Source organism: Dendrobates tinctorius, unplaced genomic scaffold (genome assembly GCF_039654945.1).
Source record: "Dendrobates tinctorius isolate UK_male_01 unplaced genomic scaffold, ASM3965494v1 ptg000151l, whole genome shotgun sequence".
In the NCBI taxonomy this organism is placed as follows: Eukaryota; Metazoa; Chordata; class Amphibia; order Anura; family Dendrobatidae; genus Dendrobates; species Dendrobates tinctorius.
The window spans coordinates 7278604-7303490 of record NW_027361818.1 but is presented as its reverse complement, the minus strand read 5'-3'; the positions used below and the strand labels follow the sequence as shown (position 1 = coordinate 7303490).

The following is a 24887-nucleotide window of genomic DNA, read 5'->3' as shown; positions in this document are numbered from 1 at the left end:
CCCATTCCAGCGTGGCCTGTGACACTGAAGCGTCAGTAGGGACTCCCTGGGGTTCTGACCCAGAGTTCTGGATGCAGTCCCGGCAGTGCGGATACGTGCTGCCACTAGGGAGCGTGGCTTTGCAGGCTGTACAGAATGCATAGAAACATTCCTGCCTGGTTCTCTTCCTTGAGCCCGGCATAGTGCACAGAGGCTGGCTATAAGGGATCGTACAGGGGTGGCTACGCAGAGGGAACCCACAGAAAGCCTTATAGGAAGTATAGATTCACAGCTGAGTAATGAGAACCCAGCTGTGAGCTTACCCCACCGGTGTGCCCCTAGGTCCAGCGCCGACAGATCCCAGTTCTGTGCCCCCCGGAGACCGCTGTGATGCTCCTCTCCTGGATCTCATCCAGAAAAAATGGCCACCGGGGCTCTGAGGAGAGGGAGGAGGGGGCGGAGAGCTGAAAAGGGCGCGCTGGGCTGTGTAAAAAACGCGCCCTTTCTGCCTCAATCCGCCCCTTCTATGACACTCCAGCGTGTCATTTTGGTCATCCGGGGGGCGGGCCGGGGGGCGGGGAAAAGGCGGCGGCTTCAGCTAGGCCGAAGCCGCGGCCTAAATTAGAAGCTTGATGCCCAGGAGGGCTCCAGAGCGGCGCGGTAGTCCGGGGGGGGCGGATTTGTACCAGACCCCCCCAGAATGGTCGACTGGATAGCGGTGGGGGTAGCAGGGGTAGCGGTTTTTGTATGGGGGGCCCCTGAAGCGCTATGGAGCCGCTGATGTTGCAGAGACAGGGACGCAGAAAAGCCCTGTCTCTGCTGTGCCATCCAGTCCGCACCCTCCCCCGGCCCCAACAGGATCCCTCAGCCAGCCTAGGGTCCCTGGAAGCTGCGAAATGCTGCCTGATCTCCGACCCTACCTGAGGCGTCTCAACCTAATACCCCCTGCGGGGGATTAGGGAGGGTGCGTCTGTCACCGTCAGGGGGTCTTCATCCTCGCCTCAACCTCAACCCAGACCCCTTAAAGGGGTTGGGGAAGGAGGGGGGTCTCGACCTCGAACCAGGACCCGAGGGACTGGGGAGGGAGCGACATGGGGAAAAAAACCACCTCGACCTCAACCGGGTACCCCTAATAGGGGACCGAGGAGGGAGCCATGCCGGGAGTCTCGCTGGAGACCCACTTTTCTTCATCTGTATTTCCGGTGAAAAAAAGGAAAAAAAAAACGGAAGAAAAAAGGTGTGCCTCCTTGCGACACTAAGCAAAAACTGGAGAAGGCTGACGCCGTCCAGGGGTGTATACTGCAGAGGAGGAGCCAAAGTTAATCTTTTTCAGATTATGCATAGTGTCGCCTCCTAGTGGACAGCAGCATAACACCCAAGGTTCTGTGTCCCCCAATTAGGCGAGAGAGTAAGTGGAGTTCCACCAATATGGGCACTGGTGAGGCTGCATTGATGGGCAGTGTAGTCTGTATGTCTCTGTGTGGGTAATTTTATTGCTGGTATATTTTTGTATCACTGTATGTATACTGGTATTTTAGTAATATCAATTTTGAATCCCTAGGAAACAATGATATCAAGAAAGAGAAAAAATTGACTTGAAGTGTAGGATATTCAAAGAACCCATTAAAAAATTGGTAAGCCTGTTGATTTAACTTTACTTCTTCATTTTAAATATTATATTTGTTCCTGTTTTGTTGTTTTACTTCATAAGATACTGTATGTGCAGTGTGCATAGGAACTTGTTCATAGATTTTTTTTAAAACTATATTCCGGCCCTCCAATGGTCTGAGGGACCGTGATCTGGCCCCCTGTTTAACAAGTCTGAGGACCCCTGGTCTAGGTAATTATGTGTTTGCAGATACCAAACATCTATAGTTTATTTTTTATTTAAGTGCTGAAAAAAAATCCAAAGTTTGTAAGAAACAAAATTTCTTATGTTATCATTTTCCAAGACCCATAGCGTTTCAATTTTCCAAGATATGGGGCTGGGTGACAGCTTATTTTATGTGCGCCGAGCTGACGTTTTTATTTATACCATTTTGGAATAAATATGATGTTTTCATCACCTGCTATGATATTTTATTGCAATGTTGCGGCAGCCAAAAAAAATGTAATTCTGGGGTCTCGATTTTTTTTTTCTCGTTGCGCCATTTGCTGATCGGATTACTTTACTTTATTAGTTTGATAGATCGGGAGTTTCTGAACGTGGCAATACCAAATATGTGTATTTTTTAAATTGTTTTATTGTGAATGTGGCCAAAGGGGGGCGATTTGAACTTGTGTTTTTTTAAAACTTTTTTTTCACCCTTTTTACTGTATTTAATAGTCCCCTTAGAAGACTTGAAGCTGCGATCGTCCGATCACCTGTGCTACGCACTGAATGTACAGCAGAAATCACAATCTTCTATGAATGCTGGACAAAAGGGGTCTTCTGTAGACAACCAGCTGTCTTGACATCCCATGGGACTGGGTGGGACTTGTGACGCGCTTCCTGACAGTGCTTGTTAAATGCAGCTGTCAGTGATTGACAGCGGCATTTAACTGGTTAACAGCTGCGGGTGGATCTCTGATCCACCTGCAGCTGTTAGAGGCACATAATGGCTGATCAGATCAGCTGTCATGTGAAGGAAAAGGTGCCGGCTCAGCACCGGAGAATGCATCAAAGGTAGGGACATGACCTTGGATGTACTGATAGGTGCAAAGTTGTGAAGGGTTTAACCAATGAAAGACTTTAAAACAAAAATATAGAAAAAATATGTGTTTGTTATCACTACATAATAACAAAAAAAGAAGTTATGGCTTAAGAAAAAAAAGTAAAAAAAAAAAAAAAAAATGCCAAGCTTTGAAAGGGTTGAGTAAGTTATCATCCCCATCTGATAGGATCTATACGGAACGAAGTCCGGACTCATGTAGCCTCTCTTCGGTACCTGTGTCTCCAGTACATCTGTTTGTGGTAATTATAGTCTGGCAGTTTCATGGTGTCCTCCTCCCATGTTGACTGATCATAAGAAAGGTCTCTCCACTTCACCAGGTAGCGGTACATCCCCTTCTTGTCCAAGCTGCCAAAGGAAAAAATTCATTTGTACAATGCACTGCAATACTCAGATAATGTAGTGTATTGTTCTGGCTCCTCCTGTGGAAATATGGCAGAGTCTGGGGTCTTCACTAGCATTACCATCCACCAACACAATAACAATGGCATTGCGGGTGAAGAATAAAGTGACAAGGTGCCTCTTCTCTAACTGTTTAGATGCTGTGGTCACTGTTGACTGTAGCATCTAAACGGTTAAATTGGCACCGTCCGTGTATGGAGCAGGCTGAAGTGTCACCTGTGGTTGATAATCCTCTGTATGGACATCCACTCAGGTTTGATGCCGTATCTATAGAACCTCTCTTCCATGTCGGAGTATTCAGCATCTTTGTTCTTCTCGCTCTTCCCCTCATCTTCTCCGGAGCCGTAATCGAAAGGCGGTGGCTCGTCCATATCGTTTTTTCGCTGGAAGTTGCGGTACATGACGGTGTGGAATATCTCCAACTGAAAAAAAAAGTAGAGGACGTTACATCAATACAATAAAAGATGGAGGGGGAGGAGGGAGATGCAGCTGCAGCTTCTCGCTCTGATTCGGAGACTGGATGCTGTGGGAGGGGAGGAAGAGGAGCAGAAGGTAGGGGACATCAGCGGGAAATTATATGAAAACAACAGTAGACATCACACTGGGCCAGGTATAGTCAGGATGTTGAGTTTTTTTTATATCTTATTGGTTTCTAGGATCAATCTAAAAGCGATAGGATCATATAAAGATACAGACCTGCAGCTCCGTGATCCAGCAGCAATGCCAGTAGGACATTCCTGCCCACTTCACAAAGAACTCCCTCTCAGACCTCCCCTGCAAGTTCCTGGGTGGCTCCTGATCCAAAATAGGAGCAGGTAGTTGAGGAGGTAGGACTCCTTCTGGAGGAACCCCCCAGCGCCAGTGCAGGATCTTCTGCACCCGACCTTTTAGCCTTGGGCACTGGAGACCAAAAAGAAAACGATGAGTGATGCAAACACGGCAACCAGGATGACAAGAAGTTTGTGCCCTCGTTGCTTTTAGATATTGCCTCACTTAATGTGGATGTGTAAGGCTTGGTTTTATGTTTTCAGCTAAACTGCAGAACTGTTTTTATGGGCAAAGCTACACATAATATAGCCCAAGAAAATTCTTACCGTGCATCGTGGGCAAAGCCATTCCCCGTGCGGGATGTCAGGCAGCGGAGGGTTGAGGCAGTGGATGTGGTAGGAGGAAACACAGGCATCGCAGCACAGCAGCTCTCCTCCATCCTTACACACCCGGCAGAACTCCATGTGGTCGTCTTCTTCCTCCCGCCTATCTCGCCTGTGTTCCTCCAGCTCTTCCTCCTCAAGCTCCTTGGCTTCCCACTGGATTCCCTCTTTCTCCTAAAACATATTAATGGTTTCCCCATTATATTCAGCCATTACACGGGTGGTTGCCTGGCCTCAGTTCACATTTAGTTTTCTCTATTTTCATGACAGCTGTATCCAGCGAGTTTCCCTTTCACGTATCGTCCAACTTTTAATACCGTGTTGTTATTTAGGGCCGATAGAGTTACATCATATAATTATGGCCGCCTGCAGCCACCGCTAGGGGGAGCTGTGGAGCTTATTGAAGACAGGCTTATTATAGGAGCATGCAGTGAGCTCCCCCTAGTGGCAGTAATAGGATCGTCATTAAACCATGGTTGTGTAAAGAGGAGCAACAGATTTGCAGCTCTGTGTAAATTAAAATGAACTCCAACCCCTTAAAAAAATTACTATGAAAATAGAATAACATTTTGACCTCTGATGATAAGCTCTGTAAACTTATATTAAAGGGGTTGTCCGAGTTAGTCCAGGAAACCCCTTCCCGATATAGGACATACGCGTGCACCCTACATCCGATACCGTTGCCGGCAACAGAAGCTCCAATCTTTATTGTTAATCCCTTACATGCCTCTGGCGATCTCTGACAGCGGCATTTAAGGTGTGTGATCCCACCCAGATTTCTGTCTCTCAGAATGTTTTTTTTTTTTTTCATTTCAATAATTACTCTTTTTTATTTTATTTTTTGGGAGGGGTCGAGGCGGGGGGGGAATTTTTTACTTCTATTAATTTATTTTTTACAAAACTTTTTTTGTTTCAAAAATTTAAAAAAAAAAATAAATAACATTTGTATTTTATATTGATTTTATATGTTTTACATAATGTGTCCCCCCCTCCAAGCAGTCAAAAAATATTTCTGGGGAACATGGGCTGAGCTGAATACCCCAGTCACCTCCATCTTGGGTTCAAGTACTCCATGAGGCCTTAAGAACTTAAAAAAAGCATACAAATTAGTTAACCCTTTTGGAATCATCACACCTGCAAAAGTCCAATCCATCAAAATGTTAAATTATTTAGCCCGTATGAAAACGACACAACAAAAAATTGTTATTTTTTTTGCCCATTGAACTTCCTTGAAAACGAATATGTCATAAAAAAAAATGTGAATTATTAATTAAAAATACAACTTTTTTCATAGCATAAAATATTAAAAATCATTTAAAAAGATTTGAGATGTTCCTCTTTTAAACACCAGGGGGAGCAGCTGCTGAAATTTGTCATGAAAACAAAGTGTACTGCAAGCTCAATTTATGATTGCTGCAAATGTGGGCGGAGTCTTCTCACATGTGTGATGTCTCCTCCCCTTCTCACTGTTTCCAAAAGGATAAGGAAGAATGAAGTTTAGGGTCACAATGAGGAGCTATCACTGGTGACTGCAAAGTGATACTGACATGTGGACAGCGTCATTGAGGACGGACGGCAGCGCTGATTCTGTTAGTTGGTGTTGCTCGCCTAATCACATGCTGGGGTTAGATACAAAGGCTGTATCCCGCACTGGGATTTGATACGCCGTATCATATAGGATGGTATTAGATACAGGCCTCATCAATGGCTATCACATTATGGGATTAGCTACAGGGCTCAGTGGTGTGTATGACAAACGATGAGATTAGATACAGTGTGTATCACCAAGGATGGGGTCATATACACAAGGGTGTTAGATACAGGACTCAGCGTAGTATATCACACAGGATGGGATTAGATACACAGACTGAATCACATGCTTGGGGTTAGATAGAGTGTATCACAAAGGATGTGGTTGTATACACAGAGTGTACCACAAAGGATGGGGTTAGATACAGGACTCAGAGTATTACACATGATGGGACTGGATACACGATCCAGCAGACCGTGTCACACATGGTGGGATGAGATGCCCGGCTCTGCTCATTCAGATGTCTATAATGCAGGGACGTCTGAATGAGGCTTTACCTCCTTCCTGATGTTCTGCAGACACAGCAATAGTCCCGGCAGGGAGTACAGCGGCTGCTGAGAAGCTGTAAGTGCATCGTTACACCCCAATGCACTTCCAGGCATAACTTCAAAACGTGATTTCGCGTCGCTGGAGCCGAGCTTTGGGGCCATAAAGGGATGAACTGGCTTATCCTTTAAATGGCTACACAGTCATGTCAATTATTTGGGGGCAGTTAAGTATCGTGACAGGTTTATAACTGCATGTGGCAGGAAGGGGCTGAAAAATGACCCCTCACAGCTGTCACTTACACAATGTGGGCAGCTCCAGTTGCCCTGGGGGGCTCGCTCTAATTCCGGCTCTAGGCACACCAGGTGATAAGCCCGGGGACAAGTGTCGCACAGGATGATCTCGCCACCTTGCTGGCAGACCTCGCAGTAGTCCTGGTGGTCAGTTTCGTAACCCTCTCCAGCAGAGATCCCTTCCTCCACGACAACTAAACATAAAAAAAACCGAGAAAGTGAGAAGTTTCTGGACTGACAAAGCGCAGACTACATCAGACTACATCTGTCTTATGGCCACAACTAAAGGTCGTCCTTGCTGCCTTATGTTTCGCCTTCTATCGGTAGCTATCTCTCTGGTTCTCTCACCTCTCCACATTTTACCTTTCTTCTTCTTTTTCCCGGCCGGCCTCCCTCGCTTCCTCTTTACTCGTCCTGAGCTGTCTGATGGGGCGGAGGAGCTGTGGACGCTGGAGTTCTCTAGGTCGGACACTTCTGGGTGCTCCATCTCCTCACTCTGTGGGGACACAGAGACAGCTACGACTAATATATCCGTGGCCCTTCTATAAGACATAACTACTTGGTGGATTCCACTGCAAAACGCTTCCATCATCAAAGGACTGAATTATAAGGGGCCGGTCAGAATTATGAATTACTTTTGTGGGTCTGGTCTTGGGTCTCATAAAATTTTACGGATCTGATTTATTTTGGAGGTCTGGTCTTCAAACTAATTTCAGGGGTCTGGTCAATTTTAGGGGTCTTGTCTGGGTGTAGAATTAATTTTATGGGTTTTCTCCTGGATCTCAATGTTATGAGTGGGGACAAGAGTCTGAATAATTTTAGGGATCCGGTCTGGGACTAGAATTAATTTTAAGGGATCCCATTCATTTTAAGTATCCAAAGTATTTTAGTGGTCTTGTTTGGACTCCAAACTAATTCTAGGGGTCTGGTCTGGGATCCGAGGTTTGGTTTTAGAGGTATGATAAAGAGTTGGTTTGGGGACAGAACTAGTTTTAGGGGTCTTTGGGTCTCATTAATTTTACAGATCTGAATTAGTTTGGATTTCTGGTCTGGGCTTTAAACTAATTCAACGGTCTTGTCTCGGGTCCGATTAATTTTAGAGGTCTGAGGGTCTTAGTAATTTTGGGCTGCAGAATAATTTTAAGGATCCGGTTGGAGGACTGAATTACTTTCAGGGGTCTGGTCTTGGGTGTCATTCATTTTAAGTATCATACTTATTTTGGGGGTCTGGTCTGGGCTTCAAACATGTTTAGTGGTCTAGTATGGAGTGTATACAAATTATAGTGGTGTCGTTTGGGGTCTGATAAATTTTAAAGGGAATATGTCACCTCATTTTTCCCCTATGAGATACGGCCACCGCCATCAGGGACTTATCAGGGTCCGGTGCCTCCGATGGGAGTCGCGGTCCGTGTCCGATGCCTCCCATTTTCTAGCGATGACGTCCTCCTCCTTGCTTCTGTCGCGGCTTCTGCGCAGGCGTAATTCTCTGCCCTGTTGAGGGCAGAGTAAAGTACTGCAGTGCGCAGGCGCCGGACCTGTCTGACCTTTCCCGAAGCCTGTGCATTGCAGTACTCTGCTCTGTCCTCAACAGGGCAGAGCAGTACGCCTGCGCAGGAGCGCAACAGGAGGCAAGGAAGAGGACGTCATCGCTAGAAGATGGGAGGCGCCGGAGCCGGACTGCGACACCCATCGGACCGGACCGCCCCCCCGAATGAGTATAATATAACTAGTATTTCTTATCTTTCAGGTTACATCGGGTACAAGCCGGTGGCCGCATCTCATAGGGGAAAAATGAGGTGACAGATTCACTTTAAGGGCAAGAATCAACTTGAGTTTTAGGGGGGTTTTTTTGCCTGGGATGTAAATCATTTTAGTGGACTGGTCAAAAGCCTGATTCATTTTTGGGGCCTGGTTTGAGGTCTAAATAATGTTATAGGTCTGGTCTATAATCTAAATAATTTTGGGGGGTTGGTCTGGGGACCGAATTAAATGTAGGGGTCCGAGCTTGGATCAAGTTAAGTCTAGAAAACTGAATTATTTTAGGAGTCTCGTCTGGGTTCCAAAACAACCTTAGTGATCTGATAAATTCTGGGGTCTGATTTAATTTTAGGGACTGGTCTGGGGGCAGAATTGATTTTAGGCATCATGAGTAGGATCCTAATAATTTTAGTGGCCTGAGGACTTATTAATTTTAGTGTTCGGTCTAGGGGTGCAAATTAATTTTTGGGGTGATATTTGGTAGTTAGTGGTCCAGTCAGGAGTCTGAACTAATTTCATAGGTCTGGTTTGTGGTTTAATCTGAGGTCTCGGTGGATTTAGGGGTATATGGTCCTATTAAATTTTGAGGGTTGGTCGGAATCAATTTACTACAGTTTATTAGTTGTTGAGAAACGTTAGTAAGATGATTCCTTCACGTCTATGAAACTTCCACACGCAGAGATTCCCAGATAAGTGGCGCCTCGGAGCCCCTTATGTATACAGTAGGATATCGATGCGCCAGGGTACTTACCGAGCTGCCAGCTTTCCTCTTCACTCCACCCAGTTTAATCTTCAGCAGGGTCATTTTCTTTTTGCCGGGTTTCCTCTTGGGCTCAGACATCCGGTTGCTCTTGTATGGCTTCTTATGCCCTGGACCTGATACAGAAATAATAGTGAGCTGACGATATGGCGAGTATGAGGTGGCAAAGCTCTGCAGGGATGGGCATTGATGCTGCAGGGATGGGCACTGATGCTGCAGGGATGGGCACTGATGCTGCAGGGCTCACCCTTGCCCTCCTTGGTCTTGGCTCGGCGAATTGGCACTGCCAGGGGAATGCTGGCAGAAGCAGGGAGAGTGATGGTCACTTGCTCGGCCACCGCCGCTGCAGCTGCTGCCGCCGCCGCTGCCACTGCCGCAGGCGATGACTTGAAAGGGTTGTTGGCACTAAATTCTCGCCATTTGGCACCCAGAATGGTCATCATCTTGGACATGGGAATTTTGGGGTTCTTCTTGGCAATGAGAGGCCTAAAGGTACACAGTGACAAAAAGCCATGGGTCTATCCCTGTATTTATTAGGCGATATTACGAAGAGAATTAGAAGCCAATGATATAGAGAGAGCGAGAAAGACAGAAGCCACAAAGCAAGATCCTGCTGCAAAGCAACGTAGACAGAAGCAAGATGCACACCGGTGCCCCAGTGTGCAGACGCACAAAGTGACAGAAGGAGGGTCAGCAAAAGCCCCTTCTAAAGGGTGACAAATATATAAAGGAGCAATGAGTTTTTGCTGCCCGCTGCAAGGTGGCACAATGATAGAGACATGGATGGTCAGCCCCACCCATGTAGAGAGACACTGATAGATAGGAGGAGCGGAGTCTCCTCCTCGTGCATGGTGATACAGATAGGAGGAGCGATGAATCTTATCCCCCTGCAGGGTGATACAGACAGACTGAAGCTATGGGTTTGCTCCTCCTCCAGTAGGGTGAAGCAGTGACAGACAGAAGGGTGGTGTGCTTCCCCGGGGGGTTACGGTGACACGTACAGCCAAGTGCACAGTGACCACAGTACCTCATGAACTGGCTAAAGGCTTTGTAGTTTGTTAGGGTGTGATAATCGTCATCTGTAAAAACATGATCGACGTCCTCCAAGCCCCAGCTGGCCAGCAGCACCGCGGAGGACTTCTGCTCTACCTAAGAGATATAAGACACATGGGCACTTGTTAGTGCACCACAGTCACCATGCAGCGCTCCTCCAGACAAGCATCGACCGTAGAGCTGTAGAAACGGACCTTGCGCTCTTCCACCACCTCCTCTTTCTTCCTCTTTTTGGTTTTCCTCTCTTTCTTTTCCTTGTGCTTCTTTTTTCTTTTCTTTCCCCCAGCTTCAACGTCGCTATCCTGAGAGATGTGCCCTCCGATCCCCTCTTCCCACTTAAGGTCGTCATCGCTTTCCTGGAAAGGCAGATAAAGGTGGAAAAGGAAAAGTTTTACTTCCTTGTTCTGTATCTGTGTAGAAGAAAAGAAGCTGCAAGTAAGAGCAGGCAGGGAGAACACAACTTGTTACTGTCACATGTCAGCCTGTACAGCCTTCCAGCGACCCTGGAGAAAAGGGACACAGAGGGGGTTACAGGAACCTTTCCTCATGTTATCACCCTCTCCACTTACCAGACATTTCCATATTCAGGGATTTTTATCCATTTTTTACACAGCTGTTGTGGTTGTTACAATGTATGATTGTAGGCAGGTCTGCATGGGGTCGAATTTATTTAAGAAAAAAAAGTTGCTCAAAAATTTGTAATTATAGATGGGTGAATGTTAGCTTAAAGGGAATAGGTCACCAAGTTTTTAATATGTAATCTGACAGCAACATGATCACTGTCCCAATGGGGACAGCGATGATAATGTCTGTAAAGCGCTGTGAAATCAGAATTGAGAGTCCTCAGTGGTTGATACCTTTTAATGGCTAACTGAAAAGATGGTAACACATTGCAAGCTTTCGAGACTACTCAGGTCTCTTCATCAGGCATAGACTAATAAATAATCTGAAGAGTCACATATTTATACACAATACAGCACAGAAATAACGCAATAGATGAGACAAGTGACGTGAAGCAGAATTATGATTATGGGAGAGGGAGAAACATAAATATTGGACCAGTTCATTGTCGGATGTTTTATTGTCCTCTGATTGGGGTCTCCTAATGTGTTGTGATGCCCCCACAAGGTCTTAGGAGCAAATTCCTTAATTGATGTCAAAAGACATAAATCCATGCGACACATTCATTCCAGCATTGAGAGTGTCAAAGGCCCCAATCAGAGGACAATAAAACATCCGGACTCCTTATCTATGAACTGGTCAAATATTTATGTTATCCCTCTCCCATAATCATAATTCTCCTTCACGTCACTTGTCTTAGCTATTGCGTTATTTCTCTGCTGTCTTGTGTATAAATATGTGATTCTTCAGATGTTGTATTAGTCAATGCCTGATGAAGAGACCTGAGTAGTCTCGAAAGCTTGCAGTGTGTTACCATCTTTTCAGTTAGCCATTAAAAGGTATCAACCACTGAGGACTCTCAATTCTGAATATTTTTCTATCTACTGGCTAACACGGTACAAAGATATACATCTTTCCTGTGTAAAGCGCTGTGGAATTAATGGGGCTGTATAAATGAGTACAATAAATAAATAAATAGTGCAAGTTTTCTGGTGCACAGACTGCAAGTGAGGGGCCCTGATAAAGTCTCATCTCACATCGGCAGGCTTTATTATTTGTAGAAGCAAATGAAAAAACGGGTCTTAGGATATGTGCAAATGTTGAATATTTGCAGCAGATTTTTCTGCACCAAAAACCTGAGTGTTGGCAGGAAATGTACTGTGTAAAATATGTGTGTTTTTGTTTGTGGTTTCTTCCCATTTTTTAATGGATGTAAAATGCGGCAAAAACATATCATGTCAACAAGCCTAAGGGTATGTGCACACGTTGCGGATTGCTGTGTGGATTTCTCTGCGCGGATTCTGCATCTCTTGGCAGAATCCGTGCTTTTTTTATGCGGATTTTGTGCGGATTTGGCATGTGTTTTTACACTTGCGGATTTCTATAATGGAATGGGTGTAAAAACGATGCGGAATCCGCACAAAGAATTGATATACTGCAGAAAGTGAACCGCTGCGAATTCCGTACGGAATTTTCCGCAGCATGTGCACAGCCAATTTTTTTCCCCATAGGTTATCATTGTACTGTAAATCTGTTGCGGATCCGCAGCATATCCACAACGTATGCACGTACCCTCAATGGATTCTAGCCCTAACATTCCTGGACTCAAGGCTCATTCAATGATTCACGTGTCAGCTGTGTGAGCAGGACAATAAAAAAAATAAAGAACAGGAATGAAATTCCTCACAGGCTTTTTGCGTTTCCGCTCTTTTATGGCTCGCGGTGCTCGTTCTTTGCTTTTGTCTTTCTTCTTGGGTCCCCTCTTTTTCTTGACGATGATCTCAGGAGAAGGGACAGGAGACAACTCTTCATCTTCTGGTTAAAAAAAAACAAAAACAGATTGAGAAATCAAAGAAGTATTACAATTGTGACATTGAAGAAACAGAAAAGCTCAGAACGGTCACAGCTATAGCTCCTGAGAGTCTCGGGAAATCAACTTTTTTGCAGCTGCTGACTTTGCCTAAATCAATAGTGCAAGCAATTGTTATACATGTGCTTGGAGAAAAATGCTTTTTTCTAGACTTATGAGCATCTCCTCTTTCCTGCACCCCATAAACTCATCATTCCACTTTGAAAAAATTGCTAAAATACCTCTTGCACAAGACATACTGCCACTGAAGGATCAGATTACAGCTGCTTACTGAAGTTAGTGGAGACGGGGAAGAGCCACGTGAATGTCGGTGCTACTGATTTTAGTAAGTGCTTTATCTCATCCTAGAGAGTGATTCACAGCTACACTGCTCAGTAATGCTGCATAATGTTTTCCATGTTGCTGTGGCTTCTGTACATGTGCTACACAGAAGACAGGAGAACAGGAATCCTTCATGTCTGTAAGTGTGGTGATTGGGTAACACTTTAGAAGGAGGTCTCCACTCAGACAACAGAAAACTAAAGATAGCGTCTGCAGAGAAGAAAATCACTTATTTTCCTCCCTCCCTGTATCCTGATATCATCATCCTTTCTGAAAAAAAAACCTCAAATGCAAAAGATGGACTATGGAGTCTCTTATATTCTATTGAGAGGAGAGGGTGGAAGAGTGAGGAGCAGAGTGAGAAAACAGGCAGGGGCAGAGGAGACAGGCAGATCCTGCTGCAGTTAGTGATTGATTTAGCTTATCCCAGAGCTGTATTCACAGCCACACAGCTCAGTCCTCCTATATAATACACCCCATGCTGGGAATGATGCTATTTAACGTGTACCACAAAAATACAAGTCAGCAGAAATCCCACATGTCCGTGTGTGCTGTATATAGGAGACATCATAGCACGTAGTCTCCACCCACCAGCTAAGACACAACTGAAAATTTGTCAAAGCGCATGAATGGGGAAAAATTATTGAAAATGTAGGATACAAGAGATATAATGGCAAGTAGGCAAGTACAAGTGTTACATAGAGACAGGTGAGCAAAAATCATTTCATGTCTGTTTGTGTGATGTATAGGTAGTAGTAGGAAGGCTCCACTCACTAGCTCGAAGACAATAGAAAATTAGAGATAAAGTCTGCAGAGAGGAAAGTCACTAATTTTCCTCCCTCGTGAAGTCATCCTCCTTTCTGGAAAAAACACTTCAAATCCGCAAGATGGGCTACACAGTCTATTTTACTCATTTATGGACAGAAGAGGGTGGAGTAAAAGTGAGGAGCAGAGTGAGAATACAGGCTCAAGCAGATCCTGCTGTAGTTAGTGACTGATTTGGCTTTTCAGAAGGCCGTACTCACAGCCACACAGCACAGTTCTCCTATATACTATACTCCATGCTGCTACTGCTGATTTTGAACATGTACTACACAGAGACAGGGGAACAGGAACTCCTAATTTCTGTGTGTGTGCAGTGTGTGGGAAACAACATAACAGATGATCTCCACCCACTAACTCAAAGGCAACTGAAAACTAGATATAAAAGGTGGCAGAGGGGAAAAAAACTATCAAAAATGCATGATGTAAGTCATATAATGGCCAATACATGTGCTACATAGAGACAGGAGAGTAGGGATCCTTCCATGTCTGGCTTTGTGGTGTATGGGTAACCCCTTAGCAGGAAGTCTACTCACTAGCTCAGAGAACACTGAAAATTAATGATAGAGGCTGTATAGGGAAAAACTGTCAAAAAAGGGATATACAGTAGGTAATATACAGGACAGAAATAATGTTATTTCTCATGCACACACATGACAACTTCTCCCTCTTTCTACTGAGACAAGTACGCTCTTCATTGGCTATCCGTGTCTAAAAAACATCCGTTGAATGTGGACTGGGGTCTTTTATGCGGATCTTCTAGAGGGGACCTAAAATCACATCGAGCCAGTGTCCCAACAGAGGACATGTGCATGGCACCACTTGTGGTCTGGGAAGTCTAATGACGTATCTTAGATGGTCATTGGTTCCCAGTGTCCGATTATAGTTTACTCTTAGCCGTCACGGTATAATAGTTAAAAAAAAAAAAAAAATCTGTGGCTAATTGCCGGGTAGAAGGATTACCATGGAGTATTATACTTGCAAATTAAGCAGTCACACATAACTCATTACATCTGAGCTGGGACGTGTGCATTGTGTCAGCCAAATTGGCTATAAGTATTCTCCAGGCGCCGAGAACGAGATGGATGACACTTGCAGAACGCGGAAAAAGAAACTCTTAAAGTGCACCTCCAACTACAATTACCACATTGTTTTTAAGGTTGGAAATCCCGTATTTTGTGATCAGAGAACCATATGCAGTTCACATACACGGAAAAAAGAATTTGATAAAAATTCTTGCTATTTGCCGATGCCACTAGGGGGAGCTTTGTGTTTCCTGTAGACAGATTTCTTAGTGAGTCCTCTTGGAGATGTAGTAATCTGTAAGTTGTGTGTACTCCCCCTAGTGGTGGCAGCATACAGACAGAATTGTATAATTTATTTCTGTGGCTGATTGATAGGAATTATAGCATTTTTTTTTTTTTACGGGAACTCGTCCCTGGATTTATTTCCATCCGACCTGAGAAAGTAAAAATAGAAAGTTGTTGATCAGCAGTAAGAGATCAGGAAATCTCATCATTCAAGAATGCAAAAAGAACGGGATCAGGGTCTCTGTAACGGTTTGGTATAGCAAATGTTACCATTAGATAAAAAGGCCTACGTGTATCCTTTTCTCTTCTTCCTCAGTCCTTATTTTTTTTTACATTGTCTGTGAACAACATCACATATCCCATAAAAAAAAATCGGCAGAAATGAAAAAAAAATAGCAAGAATTAGGGTGCAATATAAAGACACATATCAACGGAGCGCTGCTGCTGCCACCGCTTTCCTCCATCTGTTGTATCTTAATTGCTTTTTAATTTTTAAGGCTGCATTTAATGTATAAGGAAAGTCTGATTGATTTTCATCCTGATAATGGCGAACAATTAGCAGGAAATGAATTTTATTCAGCATCACACGTAATGTCCATAGATGCTTAGCCACTACAAATCTGAAATCAACTGTATCAGAAGCAGCAACAGCAGCATGGAGGGCTGAGCTGTATAGCTGTGAATCCAGCACTAGGATAAGATTATAAATAATTTTAATTAATAATTTTATTTTTATAGCGATGACATATTCTGCAGCACTTCTGTCAGGACTCGAACCCAGCAGTTCTTGTGCACCAGGCGGCAGCTCTTCCCTGAGCTATTCAGCTCGCTGGGCAGTTTCTTGCTAACCCAGATACTAGTACCTGTGTTTTTCCTGATTGTCTCCACCCTAAGTTCCTTATTGTCTCCACCCTGAGATCTTCTGGTTAAACACCCTACTTAAACCTGGCACTGCACTTCCTTCCTTGCAAGATTATTGAGCTACTAGCTTCCTGTAGAGACACAGCATTGTATCTTAATTAACCAGATGACTATTTTTAGCAAGCCAGGAAGAATAGACTGTTATCTACCATATATATTCGTGTATAAGCCAGGTATTTCCAGCACAATGTTTGTTCTGAAAACGTCCTCCCTCGGCTTACACACGAGTCATTGTCCCAGAAGACAGTGGGGAAGGGGAGAGGCGGAGCAGTGGGTCACAGGAGGAAGGAGCCAGTGGCTGCGGCTAAATCCAGTGCCCACTGCTAAAGAGAAATGAATATTCACTGCACTGGCAATGAATATTCATTTCTCTTACAGTGTGCACAGTTACAGCCGCAGCTGCCGGGCTATCACAAGTGCGCGCTACTTAAGGGTTACAAAAATTCACCTCTCTCCACTCCCATAGGAGTGGAGAGAGGTGAATATTAATTCCTTTAATGAGAGGGGACACCGGGCCGCAGGAGCTGCTGGCACCGGAACAAGATGCTGCAAGGGTGCGTAGGGAATGTAAGTAGGATGGGTTTTTTTTAATGCTTTTCTCATGGGGGCCACAAATGCAAGGATAGGGATGAGGAGCCATGCATGCTAGGATAGAGATAAGGAGCCGTGCGGACAAGCATGGGAATAAGGAGTCATGCAGACAAGGACGGGAATAAGGAGCTAAGCATACGAGGATGGGGATAAGGAGCCATGCAGCAGACAAGGATGGGGATGAGGGGGCCATGCTACCAGGATAGGGATGAGGGGGCAATGCATACCCGGCCTACACTCGAGTCAATAATTTTCCCGGTAAAATTAGGTGCCTCGGCTTATACTAGGGTCAGCTTCTCCGCAAGTATAAATGGTATATGTTGGCTTTTGATTTTAAGTGTTGATTTCTGGTTGGTCAAGAAAACATACTTTTGCTTGTGTAAGCCTGTAATATTCACTTGTAAGTTGGCATTTGATGTAACATATTGTAGTCTGTTTCTTGATGACCAGTGATGTTTACTGATATGCCAATTAAGCATTATGTAGGCCAGTTTCATGAATTCAAAAACAAAGGAGGAAAAAGTATACAAATAGATTAAAAAATCAAGTAATGCTACTTGATTTAATCTCCATTGTTACCCTTTCTATCAATACTGAATGAAGGACACTTGTTAAGTATAAAAGAGGTTACATGCCTCTATAGAGAGAGACAGAGAGAGAGACAGCCAGAGATTCTGCCAAGACATCCAAACATCCAGGGGATCCTACAGGACATCATGGCTCCATCACAAGGGTCACGGATCTATCATTCTACAGGAAAGAGCCTATGGGACCTCAGCCCCGATTGGAAGAATGTAGATCTGCTCCATTGACCATTACCAAACCATGGATACTTTTGGAGAAAGCCAGGATTGGGACCCGTTGCTTGCCTGACTCCATGGAGATGTTTGGAGAAGCTAGGTTGTGACCCTCTGATCAGCTGGCCTTGTACCTGAAAGGACTGTCATCTTCCTTGTCGTTATCTCCTCTCTGTGTGCGTGCCACAGGTGGGGTAGTCGACCCTGGGAGTTATGAAGTAACAGCTGCCATTAGCCCGGCGAGTCAGCGTAAGGGTGAGACTCTGTAATGTGCACCATCTTGGGGTATTTTGCTGGGAGTGTTCTACGTGTTATTTGCCTGTTTTGTGGTTCAATAAAGCATTGCCACATTGTTTTGCCCTCAATCTGTGTTGTCTGAGTAGCGTTATGCCCACGTTAAAGGGAGAGCGGGCGTTCGGCAGGATGAACCCCTGTGCCTCCACATCTCTAAGGCTGGTTTGAAGCCCCGCCCCCTGCTGCGCCTCCTATGGTCAGCTCCGCCTATTTCTGCATGCGGCTTCATGCAGCCTGCGTACCCTATCTTTAAGATTGGGTACGCAAGCCGTGCCGCAGTATGTGGATGCCGCCGCATGTGTCGTTTTGACGGTGCGGCGTCCCGCGTAGAACGCATCATGCGGATGACGCATGCGGCGGCATCCGCATACTGCGGCACGGCCTGCATACCCAATGTTAAAGATAGGGTACGCAGGCCGCATGAAGCCGCATGCAGAAATAGGCAGAGCTGACCGGAGGAAGCGCGGCAGGGGGCGGGGTTTCACGGAGGAAGTCCGCAGCCCTCCGTCCGCAAATGTGAAACTAGCCTAACATAGCTTCTTTCCTTCTGCTGCTTATCCTCAAGATCATAGTGTTGCTATGGTGTACCGACTTCTGGCTATTCCTGACTACGCAACCTGCTGATCCTTTAACTGTACTGCTACTCTTGTGTACCGACTTCTGGCTATTCCTGACTACACAACCTGCTTATCTTCCCAACTATACTGCTTCTCCTTTGTACCGACTTCTGGCTATTCCTGACTATGCTACCTGCCGATGATGCCCCTAGCGGCTGCAATACCACTACTCCAACTCAGGTCAGTCCATAACAACTTTACAATTCAAACAACTACTTGAAAGTATCACAGTAAAGTTATAATACAGCAGAACAGTGTAGCTGTGAATTCAGATGTCAAGTAAAATAAAAATAACTTACTAGAAAGCAGAGCAGCACTGAGAAAATTAAACAGCAGCACTGATCAGTGTAACTGTAAATCCAGCAATAAATGAGATTAAATGCTCCATAAAAATCGGCAGCCGCATGAAGGACATTATACAGCAGTGCTAAGCTGTGCAGATGTGAATCCAGCACTAGAGTAAGATTATTAATAATTGTAATTAATACCGTAATTCTATTTCAATAGAGTTGACATATTCTGCAGCACTTTACAATTCAAACACTTGTCTCTGAGTATGTCTCTTATTCTGCAGCTTACTCTGCAGTTTATCCTTGCTCTCGCTCTCCATAGACTTCTAGGGGCAGCATTTAACCTGATCCTAAAGTGAGTTGAATCTTCTTCTAATCTCAAGAATTTAACAGTATTTCAAAGAAAAAGGGCAAGAGAATAAAGAGTGCTGGTTGCTTTCTATGAGCTACGGTATTCTAACATGTTTTCACCAGGGTCATATGCCTGGGATAGTAATAGAGAGAAAGTAACCGGTTCACCGGTCTGCCACAGGTGCATGGAGCTCCGCCAGGGCAAGCGTGGATCCAATGAGAATGAAAAGAAAAAAAAAAAAGCGCTCCAGTTCCCATAAAATCATAGATTTTTATTTTTCCATTAAAAACATTTGTACAACAGCATGCTCATGTGAGGCAGCTCAGGGAACAAGCGACGCGTTTCGATCAACAAGATCTTTATCACAGCCTGTGATAAAGATCTCATTGATCGAAACGCGTCGCTTGTTCCCTGAGCTGCCTCACATGAGCATGCTGTTGTACAAATGTTTGTGTTTTTTTCTTTTCTTTCTTCATATTCCTGGGAACCCTACAGTAGTGATCAGTGGAAGCTCCAGCTATGAAGCCCACAGGGAATTTTCTACTGTGCTGAATACACTGAAGTCCCGGGAGATTGGCCTTCACGAGGGATAGTCCCTTTCCTACTCCTGAGATTATGTTGTGGTGAGCCAATATGTACAATAGCTGGACCATTCCAATCTTCATATCAGATGCACAGTTCGTTGCTACATTCAATTAGTCGTGAAACCAGTGGTTCGGCCATTTCTCCAATGTTTTCCAGAATTTGCTTTTAAAAACGATACCGCTAGTTCCTGGTGCTACTGTGAGCAGCAACAGTGGCCTAAACATGCTACCATAACCTACAACGTCTCCGGGCTTGTATACCATTGAGCACATCCTGGACATCATTGGTCGGTGATTACACAGGAGCTGCCAGCAGTGGCTATTGATGATTTGTCTAGATCAGCAAGGTAGAACCTTCCTCAGACAGCCATTAATAACTTCACTGAGAGCAGCCAAAGCTGGAAGTTCAGAATTTCTGCACGTAGTGCCAAAACTCGACAGATGTTTGGAAAAACTTGTTCCCATTTTTCCATCATTGGCAGATCAATAATATCTCCATCGTGTTCCAAAACCGACCACAGTATTCACAGAAGTAAAAAAAAAAAAAGGTCCTCAAACACGGCGTATGTTATGGGACAAATCAAATGGAAGCCCAATAACCAATGGTCCCCATAAGGAGATGGATTAGAAAAAGAGGAGCAGTACATACTGGAATATAGAAAAGTTAAAGGGATGGAGGGCAAGACATGTTTGACAGAACAAGGACCTTGATAATCACAACTTTACTAGTGGATAATGAAAAATGGGGCATCATGTTGGGTTTTTCTCTTTGGCCCCTCTTTTGGCCATTCATTAAGCAATATTTTAACCCAGTTTGATGATTGGTATGAAGACCAGCATGTGCATACAGAGATCCATCTGCGTATTTCTTGCAAAAATTGAAGAACATTTTAGAATAGGGAAGCAGGAAAACCATGAACAAAAAAGTCATGCAAATAGAAAATTCAAAACCAATGCCAAATAGAAATATCAAGGGCATACAGTGGGAAAAAAAAGTATTTAGTCAGCCACCAATTGTGCAAGTTCTACCATTTAAAAAGATGAGAGAGGCCTGTAATTGACATCATAGGTAGACCACAACTATGAGGCTGTGTGCACACATAGGGTTTTTTTTGCATTTTCTAACACGCAATTTTCCCGCAAAAAAAAAAAAGCATCCCAAGCAATCATATGGGATTCCGCAATTGCTGTGCTAATTCTGCGGATTTTTCCGCTGCGGAATCACAAAGCGGAAAAATCTGCAGCATGCCCATTCTTTTTGCGGAATCGCAGCACTTCTGTACCCATAGGATTGCATGGAAACGCTCATTTTACGCATGTGGCTATGCCCACCATGCGTGAAGTAAGCGCTTCATGTACGGATGGTACCCAGGGTCTGGAGGAGAGGAGACTGTCCTCCAGGTCCTGGGTATCATAATCCTGTAAAAAATAGAATAAAAATAAAAAATATTGTTATTCTCACCTTGCGACGGGCGCCGAGCCTTCCCGTCTGTCTGCCACGCTCCCGGCATCTTCTGGTCCCAGTTATGCTTTGCGCGAATGACCGCGATGACGTCATACTCGCGAGCGTGACGTCATCGCAGGTCCTTCTTGCAAAGCATTACTGGGACCGGAAGATGCCAGGAGAGTGGAGAGAGGTGGGAAGGAGATCTGGGGCCATCGGAAGGTGAGAATAACAATATTTTTTTTATTATTTTTTACATCCTATCTTTTACTACTGATGCTGCATAGGCAGCATCAATATTAAAAAGTTGGTCACACTTGTCAAGCACTATGCTTGACAAGTGTGACCAACCTGTCAATCACATTTCCAAGCGATGCGCCAAATTGCTTGGAATGCGCAAGCATTCTGCAAGCGAAAAACGCTTGCAAAACGCTTGTTTTTAGCGGGAAAAACAATTGCGAATTCACATGCGTTTTACCCGTGGAGGGAATTGCGGAAATGCTGCAGAAATTTCTGCAGCATTTCTGCAACGTGGGCACATAGCCTGAGTGTCAAAATGAGAAAACAAATCCAGAAAATCACCTTGTCTGATTTGACAAGATTTATTTTGCAAATTATGATAGAAAATAAGTATTTGGTCACCTAAAAACATGCAAGATTTCTGGCTCTCACAGACCTGTAACTTCTTCTTTAAGAGGCTCCTCTGTCCTCCACTCATTGCCTGTAGTAATGGCAGCTGTTTGAACTTGTTATCAGTATAAAAGACACCTGTCTACAACCCCAAACAGTCACACTCCAAACTCCACTATGGTGAAGACCAAAGAGCTGTTGAAGGACACCAGAAACAAAATTGTAGCCCTGCACCAGGCTGGGAAGACTGAATCTGTAATAGGCAAGCAGCTTGGTGTGATGAAATCAACTGTGGGAGCAATAATAAGAAAATGGAAGACATACAAGACCACTGATAGTCTCCCTTGATCTGGGGCTCCACGCAAGATCTCACCCCGTGGGGTCAAAATGATCACAAGAACGGTGAGCAAAAATCCCAGGACCACACGGGGAACCTAGTGAATGACCTGCATAGAGCTGTGAACACAGTAACAAAGGCTCCATCAGTAACACACTACGCCGCCAGGGACTCAGATCCTGCAGTGCCAGACGTGTCCCCCTGCTTAAGCCAGTACATGCCTGGGCCCGTCTGAAGTTTGCTAGAGATCATTTGGATTATCCAGAAGAGTATTGGGAGAATGTCATATGGTCTGATGAAACTAAAGATGAACTGTTTGGTAGAAACAAAACTCGTCGTGTTTGGAGGAGACAGAATGCTGAGTTGCATCCAAAGAAGACCATACCTACTGTGAAGCATGGGGGTGGCAACATCATGCTTTGAGGCTGTTTCTCTGCAAAGGGACCAGGAAGACTGATCCGTGTACATGAAAGAATGAATGGGGCCATGTATCGTGAGATTTTGAGTGCAAACCTCCTTTCATCAGCAAGGGCACTTAAGATGAAACGTGGATGGGTGTTTCAGTATGATAATGATCCCAAGGCCACCGCCAGGGAAATGATGGAGTGGCTTCGTAAGGAGCATATGAAGGTCCTGGAGTGGCCTAGCCAGTCTCCAGATCTCATCCCCATAGAACACTTTTGGAGGGATTTGTAAGTCTGTGTTGCCCAGCAACAGGCCCAAACCATCACTGCTCTAGAGGAGATCTGCATGGAGGAATGGGCCAACATACCACCAACAGTGTGTGCCAACCTTGTGAAGACTTACAGAAAATGTTTGACCTCTGTCATTGCCAACAAAGGATATATAACAAAATATTGAGATTAACTTTTGTTAATGACCAAATACTTATTTTCCACCATAATTTGCAAAATAAATCTTACAAAATCAGACAAGGTGATTTTCTGGATTTGTTTTCTCATTGTGACTCTTTTAGTTGTGGTCTACCCATGATGTCAATTACAGGCCTCTCTCGTCTTTATAAGTAGGAGAACTTGCACTATTGGTGGCTGACTAAATACTTTTTCCCCCCACTGTATTTACACACTGGGCACCACCAATACCCTAAAATAGCACCCAAGAATCTGTGGGATCTCATAGTTTGCTGTAACTACGTAAATTAGGATTAAAAGGGCATCATTCCGGTTCACTGTACCATCTGCACAGCTTCATGTTCTAGTACCTGGATCACGCAGTCCAACAACCTGATTAAGTTCAGTGTCTTCCTTTAAAGCGGGTCTGATAGAAAGGAGATTAATATTGGGAAATACTGCGGCTTACAGAGAGTAGCAGTGACCACATTCATTGTGGAGTTACATAAACTCGATGACTTCGGAGAGACTTAGAGATGCTTCATTATCCTCAGGCAAGAGGTTACATATGACACGTGGACGGGATAGTACGTCCAATGGCAGTACCCCTGCTTTGAGGGCTCCGGCGGTGAGCCCGCATCAAAGCCAGGACATGTCAGCTGTTTTGAACAGCTGACATGTGCCCGCAATAGGCGTGGGTGGAATTGCGATCCACCCGCACCTATTAACTAGTTAAATGTTAGAAATGCACTCACCGCTGACCCCCATCAAGTGATCGGGGGTCATCAGTTCATCGGCATAACAACCAGAGGTCTCCTGGAGACCTCTATGGTTGCTGATGCCGAATTACTATGAGCGCCACCCTGTGGTCGGCGCTCATAGCAATGCTGTAATTCTGCTACATAGAGGCGATCTGAGCATCGCCTCTATGTAGCAGAGCCGATCAAGTTGTGGCAGCTTCTAGTCTGCCATGGAGGCTATTGAAGCATGCCAAAACTTAAAGAAAAATAGTTTTAAAAATATTAAAATAAATAAGTTTAAATCACCCCCCCTTCGTCCCATTCAAAATAAAACAATAAAAAAAATTCAAAAAAATCACACATACACATATTTGGTATCGCCACATTCAGAATCACCCGATTTATTAATAAAAAAACAGGATTAACCTGATCGCTAAACGGCGTAGCGAGAAAAAAGTCGAAATGCCAGAATTACATTTTTTGGTCACCGTGACATTACACTGAAATGTGATAACGGACGATCAAAAGATCGTATCTGCACCAAAATTGTATCATTAAAAATGTCAGCTCGGCACACAAAAAATAACCCCTCACCCGACCCGAGGTCACGAAAAATGGAAACGCTACGGGTCTCAGAAAATAGATTACATTTTTTTTTTTTTTTTTTTTAGCAAAGTTTGGAAAATTTTTTACCACTGAGATAAAAAAAAGAACCTAGACATTTTTGGTGTCTATGAACTCGTAATGACCTGGAGAATCATAATGGCAGGGCAGTTTTAGCAGTTAGTGAACCTGGCAAAAAACCCGAACAAAAAACAAGTGTGGGATTGCACTTTTTTTACAATTTCACCGCACTTGGAATTTTTTTCCCGTTTTTGAGTTCACTACATGGTAAAACCAATGGTGTCGTTCAAAATTACAACTCGTCCCGCAAAAAATAAGCCCTCACATGGCCATACTGACGGAAAAATTAAAGTTATGGCTCTGAAAAGAAGGGGAGCGAAAAACGAAAAAAAGCTCATGAAAGGGTTAATACTACAGACAGTATAGCACCGACTGGGGTACACCTTGGGATGGATTTTACTTTTTTTTTTATTTAAAAGCAGTGTTTGCTAAGTACCCTATATGTACTATTGCTTTTTTACTAATTTTACAGTTGAGTAGGCCCTGACATTCACCTTCCAATTTTATACAGTTCACTTGGAATCTTGGCTACTGACATATCTAATGATGTGTCTGAAAATGTTGCATGATCTAGGAGCAGAGACCGTGATTCCAGTGATGAATCACTCGGTATTTCAATAAAATCAG

General features: G+C 44.3%; 1 protein-coding gene across 1 annotated transcript in view; it reads right to left on the bottom strand.

The window, feature by feature from the left end:
• CHD3 (chromodomain helicase DNA binding protein 3) overlaps positions 1-24887 on the bottom strand; it is a 96477-nt gene that overhangs the window by 51997 nt on the left and 19593 nt on the right. Inside the window, exons 2-12 of the mRNA XM_073547040.1 lie at positions 12493-12620; positions 10379-10540; positions 10159-10280; positions 9379-9617; positions 9123-9247; positions 6977-7109; positions 6623-6807; positions 4187-4417; positions 3789-3992; positions 3309-3514; positions 2907-3038 (exon numbers count right to left, since the gene is read on the bottom strand). Coding sequence (XP_073403141.1) covers positions 2907-3038; positions 3309-3514; positions 3789-3992; positions 4187-4417; positions 6623-6807; positions 6977-7109; positions 9123-9247; positions 9379-9617; positions 10159-10280; positions 10379-10540; positions 12493-12620 — 1867 coding nt within the window. The remainder of the gene's footprint in view (positions 1-2906; positions 3039-3308; positions 3515-3788; positions 3993-4186; positions 4418-6622; positions 6808-6976; positions 7110-9122; positions 9248-9378; positions 9618-10158; positions 10281-10378; positions 10541-12492; positions 12621-24887) is intronic.